We start from the raw sequence: 11,661 nt of genomic DNA on the forward strand, positions 1-11,661 counted from the left end.
CATAGGTGAAGTTTCCAATGATGCCAGAGGGCCTCATGCAAATGGCATCTTGCAGCTGAATGGGAATGTGCCAGTCACAGTTTGGATGACATAAGCGTGGTCTGCAAAAACTGCTCTAGATTGGGAAGAGAAGGTCACGGCATTGTCGAGGAACTCAGGCTGGTACCACCATACCCCTAGTTTCTGAAATGAATGCACCAGAAGTTTCAGATCTCTGTTTCAACTGATAGATTCAACAACACATTAAGGTGCTTGTCTTAGTACCTTGCTCTTAGATGTACCTGGTCAGTTTGTTTCTCCTGTGTGCATTACATGAAATATTCCAGGCTGCATTTACATCAGCATACTTTTCTCCAGATTTTGTTTAAGCTTTTATTTTAGCTATAAGAAGTGTAGGTTAAAGGCAGGAGCTTTCTGACAAAGTCCACCATATCTTCTGTGCCACTTTTCCATGACAGGCTCTATAACTGTGATTTCCACCTTGACTTTCTCAACCACACAACTGGATATTTCAACAATTCATAGTAGTTCTAGCAGCCTAATTAAAGGCATGCCCTGATTTCTTTGCTTTGTTTTTTTTTTAGCATGTGTAGATTGCTCTTATTATTCCACTTTCAGTTAATTATCTTCTTGACCCCATGTTAAAAAAGTAACAATACATCTCTTTTTGCTGAATTTGCAGAAGTCTCAGCAGAAGGCCTGGAAAAAGCCTGTCATACAACTTACATTCCTTGCAGTTTGATCCATGCGATGCATAGAGGCAATTTTTTGGTTTACTCCACGAATTCAAATCAAGTTGCTGATCATTCTTGACCACGACTGGATGACATTTAATCCTGTCTTGCAAGGTTCCTACAGAACTCATGCCTCTACTGGTTTACTTTGGTTCTAGCTCAGAGATCCAAATATAAAATTTCATTCTTGTGCTCTCTTCCGAGGAGCAGGTACTGGCAGGGCAGGAAAAGCAGTATCCCACCACAGTTTTCACAAGACAGCAATCCAACTTTAGCATACTACTAATCATGGCTGTTATCTTTCAGATGTCAAAAAGGTAATATGGAATATATGCCACTGCTTATTTACTAAAAAAGAGACATCAGACACCATATGAATTTTAAGATCATTTAAAGGGAGTCTGTATAAAGTGTACGACCTATCTATAACTCCAAAACTATTTTTTTTAAATCATGCAGCAGACAACAGATAATACACACTTCACAGCATAAAAATAAATGGGAAAGATTAATACACAGCAGGCAAATGATCCTTTTTTTTTTTTTTTTTTAATTTCATCCTAGTCCACAAAACCTTTCCCAAGGGTCTGCACACTTGGTATGAATAGGCAGATATGATGAACAGAATTTGTTTGAAAGTAACTAAGAACTTTGATAACGGTAATCCTGATCAGCACTTCTTCAGTTGTTTTAAGTGAACTAGAAGAAAAAAAAGTTTAAATTTTCTTTCTTACACAAATGTTTCATTTCTTTATCTCAGCAAAAAATGCTAATAACCTACATCAAACAGTGAAGGAATTGCTTTAAACCAAAGACCACAGAATCCAAAGGCAAATTCTCCCTTTTTTGTCGTGCACACGATTCTCATGCACTTATCTTAAGTTGACATTGCTCAGACAGCTTTCAATATCGCCTAGAGACTTCTAGGGCACTTGCTCTAAAAAGACATAAGTCTACTGTGGGTTCTAACATATTTCTGCTAGTCTCCTGTCAATCTCTCTGATATGCAGGTCACCTGAAGTGTTAAGGCAACTCAATCCAGCCCTCAGTGACAAGATAAGCATCATTAAGAAAAAGATGTGCACGTACTACGGATGGTATTTTCAAAGCATTTAAATTCAAAAGCAACAAAGTGCTTTTGGATATCTCAAGCTTCAAACTGTCACACTGAATTAGTGAGCGCCATTCCCACAAAGAACAGAGCATCACCCAGCACTTATGCAATCAGTGGAAAGATATTGCATCTTATGCTTCTCCCTGTTGAACAACTTGTTTGCAAGCTCATGTAATGCTCTACAGAACTGTTATGGTAGCTTGCTAGTGATCAGTGTCCCCTGTGTATGTGGAAAAAATACAAACAGCACAGAGATGTTTGTTTGTACTTATGCCTACCCACATTACTAGAGTAACCCTGAAAAAAATTAATGCAGTTAAAATTAGTTTTAACTGCTCCAAGCGTGTCTTCACTATGCTTCTTAAATCTATTGTCATGAGCAAATTCAAGATAGCTGGATGACTCCAGGAACACTAATCAGTGATCCAAGTCAGAGAGCTCAGAGTCAGTCGCCCTGTTCGACTGCTCACTGGAACTTATAAAAAAGGGTTGGAAACAGCATGTGTAGTTAAATCAGGAATGCTTTTTCTCAGTCTATATTCAATCACTAACACAGAAGCAAAAACTCCCAGAGGGAAGAATACTTGAGGATAATGACCACCTTTCAAATCATAAGCATACAAAGCAACTTAGTTTGACAGAGTCAAATTCATGGTAAGATTCAGAATTTATTAAAACCTGAAGATTTTGCTACCTTGCTATCTAGAAATTTCTTCCCTTATAGGAAAAAAAATAAAAATCAGTCATGAAACACTATCTACAACTACCTTTTTTCACACAGCATTTCTTTAACCAATTCAAAGGTCCAAAACCCATTCCGCTGTGGTATGGCAGAAGCATATGGTGGTGACAAGCTCTACTCTCTGAAGAATACCCTCCCCAGAGGGCTGCATTTCATTTAATTGGAAAAGTCTGGGGTCTGACTGAAGCAGTAGCATATGCAGCCTGTTGTATTTCCAGCTAGAAAGCTCATTCTTACTGTGGTTTAAACGTGAACTTTCCCTCAGCTATCATCACTGAATGTGTTATATTTTTCCATTAAGTTCTAGCCCACTGTTTGTATTTAATTCTGTTCTCCTTGGCAAGGTGTACACGTTTTTTAGTTCTTAACCACAAATTTTCTAAGTGGAGTATTGACGTCACTAACTGACAACATGACAAACATTTCAAAACTTCCAACAAGAACTGGGGGGTTGCTCTGTCGATTACTGCGCACCTAAACCAAAATTCAGTCTCTCTCCAAAGGTTTATGAACTGCTATACTAAAAGATGGTAGCATCACTCAACCTAAGGTCAAGATATTGTTTTAACAGCTGATTTTCTAAGTGGTATGTAAAATACAAACAGACATGGTTTGTTCTGCAAGCTATTACAATTGCATATTTGTAAAAATCTGGGTACTTCTTAAAAACCCACATTTTATATTCATAAAGCAGATTGTTGAAAGAGGTTCTAAGGAGCAACGTTGCATCAAGATTATCCTCAGTGCGCACCTTCCATGAATACCCCTAACTCTGGTTCTGATCACAACAAACTAGATTAATTTTATCTGGTATCTAGTGAATCCCTTCAAGGAAGCAATATGCAATACCATGAAAGCATGCCATGGAGAAAAGTCGGCTCTACAACATCACTTTACTCAGGAAAAAGTAGGCAACATTACTTTCTGGTAAAACAAACAAACAAAAAAAGATCTTGCAGGGAGCCTGATACCAAAGCAGACTGCAGCTCGGAATTGCACGTCATGGGTGAGTGAACACTGGCAGTAACACAGCCTTCCCTGTAGCAGCTTTCTGAGAACGTGTTACACTTCTTAATTTGATCTAAGCCTCATTTTACAGAGGACTTCCCTCTGGATATTTTGTCTCGTGCATGTGCGCACACAGACGTTTTGCGTTCATTTTAACAGCTAACGTTTCAAGGTGTCCAAAAATGTACATGCTTATTCAGGTTTTACTTTAGATGTATCGTGAAGGGCTATAACATTAATTAAGCAGAGACGATGGTGAATGAAAAGCTCTACTAAATAGCAACGCCAAGAGGATAATCATGCCAGAGATGCTGCTGCCTACCTGCCTGAATGCAGAGCTGCTGTATCAACAACAAAGCTGCTTTTTCCTCACTGTTAGCACAGCTGAACAGATTATTGAACTTCAGGATATGATCCCAAGATACTATCAACAGCAACATAACATTTCACACAAAAAAAATTCACAAATTTCTGGTTTGCACAACAGTTCATCCAATCTACACAAACTAGGAGATGAAGACTTCTTAATTTCCTTTCTTTGAGCTCCCTTGAAAATATTTGGGCTAGGCTCATCTGAAAACACAGGTGGATTGAGGTGCGCAATTTTAGAGTGGCTGTATCCATATTTCTTTAGCAGAAATCAGGGCATATATCAAACAATATTTTTCTCATTCCAAGAGCCAAAAAGTGTGTAACGATAACATGACTTAAGAGTTACTGGCCTCAAAAGGACATTTTTATTGATGTTTCTTTTCGCACATCCTCCTTTCCTGATGTCGCCCCATCTTCATACCACCATGCTGCACGAAGTCCAAACAGAGTTTATAATGCAACTTAGACTAAGTGCTTCAGTGCCTCTCAGATACCTGTACTTCCAGAACGAAACAGTTTTAACACTGGTCTAAGACCAGCCTGTACAGCAAGATTAGCTTGAAAATAAACTTTACGAGCAAGCATGTAATGTAAACTTAGCTATCATGAGTATAACTGTCCTGCAAGCTGTACTATAGAATTTTCATTGCTTCTTCCATTTAACATGAGATCTACTTAATAACTATTACGAGTATTTTCTTTTCAAACCATCAAGGTTACTTTATATAAAGATGAGTATCATCTTTCTCGCAGAAAGTGACAGCATCTCATACTGTGTTTAAACACAGCAAAACTCTCCTCTTCCTTTTAGTCACAGTTCAGTACAAGTAACCCCTCTCAGCTAACCTTGAATTTTCTGTTGCTTCTTTAGATGCTAGAGCTGAAAGCATAAGTACATAATACACAGAATGAAAAGCAGTGATGTATTTAAGCAAGGCCATACCTGGATACTCCTTCCATTTGGTCTTTGGTGTAGCCTTTTCCACTTTCACCTGCAGCAGATGCATTGCTCTCCTTCGCGCTATTGGGCTTACTTTGATCATTGCTACTGGCTGGTTTTCGGCAGTAAGCGCCTCCCCCAGCAGTACTTCCATTCTTCATAACAGCTTCCAACAAAACTATAAAACAACAGTATATCATAGTATCATTATAGGCATCAGCAATTAAGTTGGGGCTCTCAAGTATCTTAAATGGGAGCACCACATTGTAAAAGACTAGCTGCTACATCCTCCTTCCTCATTGGTCACCACTTTGTACCACAAACGTTTCTGAAGCCAGTCTAGCAACTCCTTTTCATGGCAAAACTATGGAAAAGTGTTTCAAAATTAGTGGCTGGGCTCCCCTCCACCTCTGCCAAGGTAATTTAGTACTGGAGAGAATTTGCCCAGGTCCTTCATTTCTAGGTAGTTTTTAGAGGCACTGAACCCATTCTTTGGTGTGAAAACATCAGAATACCTGAATAAGCAACTGTAAATAGAAAATAGGAACTAACCTAATGCTCTAAAGAACCTGCAAATTATTCCATACAGAGACCAAGCCCATCTCCTGCACATTTCAGTTGCTACAGTACATAGCTATTTGTAACTTGAGCCATTAGTGGCCACAAGCTGATGCTCTGCCAGGCAATACCAGCTGAAAAACAAACTACTGTTAAATGCCACAGGTAGGTCAGGATCAGTCAACTACACCCAACTCTTGAGACCTGGATCTTGAAAACCGGCATGCGTTTGCTAGATCTTGAAATCCTCTTTCCTTCCATGTTCCAACAGATCTCAAATTTAGCAGTTTTAGTAAATCATCAGACACTTAAGTTTTCTTTTTCTTTCTGGATATAAGCCTGTATTTTGGGGGTATCTGTCTTACCAATAAATCAGAAACAGTACCATTCTAACTTAAGGGACTGCACACGAAGCATTATGTGGACCAAAGATTATTAAATAGTCTATCTTTCCTGAAAAGAGATCCCTTCAGAGCAAGATGGCAAACTACACAGGCCAAATTTGTTTCATAAACAACTGAGTTCCTATCTGCATAAAGAATGCCCTAATAAAAATTCCCAAAGAAAAACATCCTACTCACTGTGAAAGCATGGTATAGCTTTACTGTTAAAAACCATTTTCTTCCAGAAGCTAGTGAGAAGCCTGAAGGATTTTCTCCTAAATCTAATAAAAAAATTTATCCTCTGACTAGCATGGTCTCTCTTAGAGCAGCAGAAAACTGGGATCCTACACATCATAGCTTGTATCTCAGAGAAGCACAGGAAAGAAAAGAAAGTGGAGCTTTGTTTAAAAGGAGAAGAACCACTTCCCTAAGATGTGCTTCTTAAAACTCTCCAGTATTTGCTTTTACTTATTAATTCACTTATTACCCACTGGCCACAGCAGTCTGAAGTACTGCAGATGCATAGCGACACTCGGCCTGAGCAAGAAAGTCAGCTGACTTCAGTGCTGGTCCTGTGCTCATGCCTGCCTCAGCAAGATTCGTCAGTTGATCAGATCAGGCTTTTTACTGCAGAAATAAAGAAAAGGCTAACATTTCGATGCAGAGTTGTACACCGAGGGGATGTTTTCACTACAAATGAAATTAAGTCCTTGAAAACGGGAGAGCTATAGTTGCATTACGGATTATAGCTGAAGCACATATCCAAATATTTGCAACAGTTTATGCTAATATCATCCGTTATGAAGTAATAACAACTCCAACAAGGTGACTGTGTTTGCAGGCTAAGAACTAATCAAGAACAGAGATTTGAACAGACAATGCCCTCAGAATGAAGCATTTTCAGTCCAAATGTGCTCCAGACAAGTGATAACAGAAAACAAAATTATTCTTTTTCTGTTCTGTGATGTTAGATATTTAATAATGGTATCATGTGGGATCCTATTGAACATGTGACCCTGACTTACCCTCTAGAAATAACGCTTACTCGACAGTTTTGCAAATCCTGCCTTCATATTGGTACTGCTCTAGAAATTCCCCATCCCTGCGCTAACGCTTGTGCAAAATCGGTAGTAGCAATAACAGTAGAAATGCAGGTATAGACCACAGTTTGCATTTTTAATGCCCAGTGTCTTTCACAGCAAGCTTAGCTGGTAACTCTTTTCATGAATTGGTTTGGCTGCACTACGCCTTCAACATTTCCTAATCACCTTCTCATCCCTCCCATCCCCATAATGGAGCTGCACTGCTGAGAAGACAGTAATGCAGGACACTTGCGCAAAAAAAACCCCAAAAATTCAAATCCGTAAGTGTTAACTTCTTAAGATAGCAGGACACAGCATACACAAACATGCTATTGTTCTACGTTGAAAAAGAAAACCGTACAAAGGGTCTGGGGCCATTGTTTTCTTCAAATAAAAGATACAGTTCAGATATTCAGAAACAACTTTTGACTCTTCCATAAACTGCTGGTGGTAAAACCAGCTGTTAGAGCTGTAGTACTAACGGTGTGTTAAAGAAAACCTGCACTATGCCTGCAGGTATTTTAAAATAGGACATACAAGGAACCAAACACTTATTTTGCTAGCAGGTAAGACAATGAATCTTATCTCCGAACGTGTCTGAAGGCTCTCTTGTGTGTACTGTTACCTCCTGCTGAATGAAAGATCCTTGCACTGCATTTGATTCCATCATGCATCGAACATGACCTCACTTTCACTAATGGAAGAACTGTTGAATTCAGAATTTATACTAACGCAGCACCCTAAAAAAACTAAGCTCACATAGTCCTGAAAAGCTTGTTTTTACAGGCGGGTTCAGAAATAGTGCAAGAAAATCTTAAGCAGCACTGAAAAAAAAAGCTGGCTGTAACATCATTTTCTGCCTTCAACTCCAAAGAGAATGGTACCTGAGTTTGAAAAGATCTTGTCCTTTGTTATCTTTAAATCCACTCTTACAAATCTTTCCCAGACAAGCAATTAGTTTCCGTTCAGTTGCAAGATGAATCCTTAGCAAAAATCATAATCAAACAATATTTTGAACAGCTGAATTGTAAAACAACTTTCAAGCAAAGAGTGATGTCAACACGAACACTGCTACTATGAAGTCATTAGCTAAGTATCATTAAATAAGCACTGACCTTACATTTCACACTAGTAAAGCCTTAAAATAGCACTGCTGCAGTCAGCGTATTTTGGGCAGAAGCTTTGTTTAGCAAAACTAAACTTGACTGATGACTGAACTAGTGCTGAATGCACTTTAAATGCAAATGTTGCCAAAACCAAACCACGCACAGTATTGTTTGAGAGACAATAGTTAAAACCTGCTCTCTGTCCTTTTACAATCCGCTATACCATCGGGATGATGAAGCTCCCTTCAGCACTACCATTCTCATTGCTTTTATCACTGATGGAACATAATTTGTGAAATGGTGGGCAACTGTTCCTAAGACCACACCAAAGACACAACCTATCAAGCATTCGTGACTTCAGTGACACATTGGTACGAACTACCTTCTAATACACACTCTGAAGAGAAAACAAGTGAGCACAGTGACAACTGGGGCTGCGCCATATTGTCCTATCACCACATAAACCCAGCACATTATGACTGTAAAATAAGAATTTATGTTAGAACTAAGAGAGCTCATAAAACCCTAACTGTTTCCTTCTCTCGGCTATGCGCTATGATACAGTTTTAATTATCTAATGAATTACTGTATTTTTTTCCCAAGTGGACCCTCCCCCTGCTTAATTTATCTAAAAGATAACAATGAGATAATGAAGCAGTAGTTTTGGTTGTTCTTCATCAGTGTAAAATTCCAGTTCTAATTTATTGTATACCTTCCAGTTCCTGTCCTAAAACCAGGACATTCTGTGTCCTTGCAGCTTACTCAACTTTTAACAGGGCTATTTAAGTGCCTCAAACTTTAAAAAAAAACCAAACCAATGAGTTGATGTTGTTTTGGGAGGAAATGGGATGAACTGAAAAGAATTACCAACCTCCACAGCTAGAAAACTGAAGTACAGAAATATTACAAGTTTACAGAGTCCCCTAATTTCTAAGTACCTAGTTCAAATCAGGCCTAGGGCCTGATTTTTTTCAGTGGTATTAGGGCATCTGCAATTCTCATTAGCTTCAGATGGAGCTTTAAGTGCCCACCAGTTCCACAAATCAGGCCCTTGTTTCAAGCTGAATACCTGAAAAATGAAGCACAAACAATTAGCCGTCACTAATGGAAACGGAGCGAAGTGACTTATTTTACATCACAGAGAAATTCTGTGAAGCATTTAGTTTCAGTACACAATTCCCCAGATCACTGCCACAACCACAAGACCATCTTTTCACCAGATCTGTACCTCGTTTGTGACATACTTTGCTAATTTCCACAGTGAATAAAACGAGTGTCCTACAGACAATAGCCTAATTAGCCATCTATTTCTTGCACTGAATACTTTACAATGGTGGTTATGTAGTAGCAGTCCTACTTAAAAGAAAAAAAAAAAACCAACAAACACTCAAAACGTACATCAGATGGAGATATCTTCTTTTTTTTTCCCTAAGAGCTACTGTAACTCTTGTCTTGGAGGTATAAGACGGTAATAAAGCTATGTGAAGCAGACAAAGCTATTCACTCTCTTTGGTGGGAGAGACTGAATTGAAACCCTCAGTCTTCCTGCCTATTGACCAACACAGCTTCCAGAAAGCTGAAACTATCTTCATGCACGTCATCTCCTTAAAACACAGAAATTTAGGTAAATATGGCAAACAACTTCTTGTTTTTATTCCAGAGAGGTATCTAATGTGGCAAGAATATAAACAGTGCCATGTTCTTAATCCAAAGCAATGGTTACCTTCTTCCAGGTGATTTACCAGCAACAGCCATCCTGTCTTACACGAAAAAAAAAAAAAAAACCCACACCCAAAAAACTATAAACAAAGAAGAGCAGTGATGAGACCTTTGCTCACTGTTTGCATATAAAAAGTAGTCAGGAGATAAGAGAGGACAGAAAACGTTCACTGAACCTGCTCGCCTGACTTAAAGGCTTCACTACAGAACAAAATACAGCACAGAACACTTCCAGTCAGGATTTCACCCCAAAGTCGCGTTCCAAAAATGGTAAATGCTGAGGCCTTTAAGTCAGTACAGAGCACTGAAGTCCTTCCTATTTCTTCCGTGGCACGGACAACGTAAGCGAGAACCAGAGGAACGCAACAAGTCACTGCTGCCTTCAAAGGTATTTCGGGCCGACGTCTGACACTGTGCGACAGAGAGACTCCAAGACAGGTAGCAGGTCTGCATACACTGAAACCCTACTATTGTTCCTTTTAAAAAATAATTTCCGAACACCTTTTGCTAGAAAGACGCTAATTATTTTTCAAGTTTTAACCCAGAAGTGTCCGAAGAGCCAATTAAGTCGCAGGGGGAGCCACCTGCCCTGTTTCCTCTAGGAAAGTGAAACCCGTGTGCGCTTCCTACCTCGCTACTGTGCGACCAAACGGGAAACGAAACCAAGAAAGCCCAAACCAGACCTAAGTCAGAGGGTGAAGACACTGCCCAGTCTGGAGCAGCAGCTCCTATCGCGAGCTGTTAGCGAGGGCTAATGCACAGTGACGGAGGAGAAGCCGGGCCCGGGGCCTGAGGCGTCCCGCTGCTAACGGGGTCTACGGCCAGCCCGTGCGGCCGCGCTTACCCTGACGGCTACGGCGAGGGGGGGAACGCAGGGGAGGAGCCGGGCTGGCCCAGGGCGAAGCCCTCCGGCGAGGAGGGAGGCAAGCCCGAGGCCGGAGCTGAGGGCGGCAATCCACCTGCCCCAAGCGCTCCTGCCGGGCGCTTCGACCGCCGCCTCGGCCTGCCCTCCCGGCCGAGCCCCGCACGCCGCCAGGGACCCCAGCCCGGGCTGCTCTGGGGGCAGCGCCGTCCGAGGACGCGCCGCCGGGTCCCCCTCGCCTCGGCCTGCGGGGGCCGCCGCCGCCGCCGCCCGGGCTCACGGCCGCCCCGGCGTGAGGATGGAGGCCCGCCCCGCCCGCCCTCCCGCAGGCCCCGCGGTCCCCCCCCTCGTCCGACGGAGCAGGGCGGCGGACGGCCGGGAGAGGGGAGGAGGGGCGGCCGCGGCAGCAGGGCCGACGGGGCGCCGGGCGGGGGCCGGGCTTCACCTCGGGCCGTCTCGGTCGGGTAGAGCTTCTGGGCCTTGCCGAGGAAGCGGAGGGCGCGGTCGCGGTTGCCGGCCTCCAGCGCCTCCCGCGCGATCGCGATGCACTTCTCGGCCTCGTCCCGGTTCCCCTCCATGGGCTTCTCCTTCCGCCGCCTCCGCCCGCCGCAGCGCAGGGAGAAGGGGCCTGAAGCCAGAGCGGAGCCGGGCGGGGCAGAGGGGCGGAGAGAGGAGCGGAGCGGGCAGGAGGGCGCTCCCCTCACTCCGCAAGGCTCATCCCGCCGCGCCGTGCCCAGCCGCGCCGCTCCGCGCCGGCGGTGCCCGCAGCCCCAGCGTGGCGCTCGGCCCCGGCAGCCAGCCCGGCCCGCCGCCTGCTTCCGGGGCGCCGCCGCGCATGCGCCGCCGCCGGGGCCCGGGGGCGCCCCGCCCGCCCCGCCGCTCCGGCGAGGGGCCGCCCCGCAGCCAGCGCCGGGCTCCTCCCGGCCGGGGGCTCCGCCGCCGCCCGCCATGGAAAAGCACCGGGCGGGCGGCCGTGCGCCAGCGCTGCACTGCGGGCCGGCCCGCCGCGGCCCGGCTGGAGCCCACGCGTCGTCATTGACG

General features: G+C 43.4%; 1 protein-coding gene across 2 annotated transcripts in view; it reads right to left on the reverse strand.

Moving 5' to 3' along the window:
• DNAJB14 (DnaJ heat shock protein family (Hsp40) member B14) overlaps positions 1-11,437 on the reverse strand; it is a 28,278-nt gene extending 16,841 nt beyond the window's left edge. The window contains exons 1-3 of one of the 2 annotated variants that reach the window (XM_087735553.1): positions 11,066-11,203; positions 8,978-9,108; positions 4,914-5,088 (exon numbers count right to left, since the gene is read on the reverse strand). In XM_087735553.1, the coding sequence (XP_087591679.1) occupies positions 4,914-5,071 (158 nt within the window). In that variant the 5' untranslated portion in view covers positions 5,072-5,088; positions 8,978-9,108; positions 11,066-11,203. Of the gene's footprint in view, positions 1-4,913; positions 5,089-8,977; positions 9,109-11,065 lie in introns of both variants that reach the window. The other variant, XM_087735552.1, reaches the window with a different exon arrangement.
• Positions 11,438-11,661: the final 224 nt, after the last annotated feature.

This window comes from Nipponia nippon, unplaced genomic scaffold (assembly GCF_047370975.1).
Source record: "Nipponia nippon isolate SJK-2023a ecotype South Korea unplaced genomic scaffold, ASM4737097v1 scaffold_6, whole genome shotgun sequence".
Classification (NCBI taxonomy): Eukaryota; Metazoa; Chordata; class Aves; order Pelecaniformes; family Threskiornithidae; genus Nipponia; species Nipponia nippon.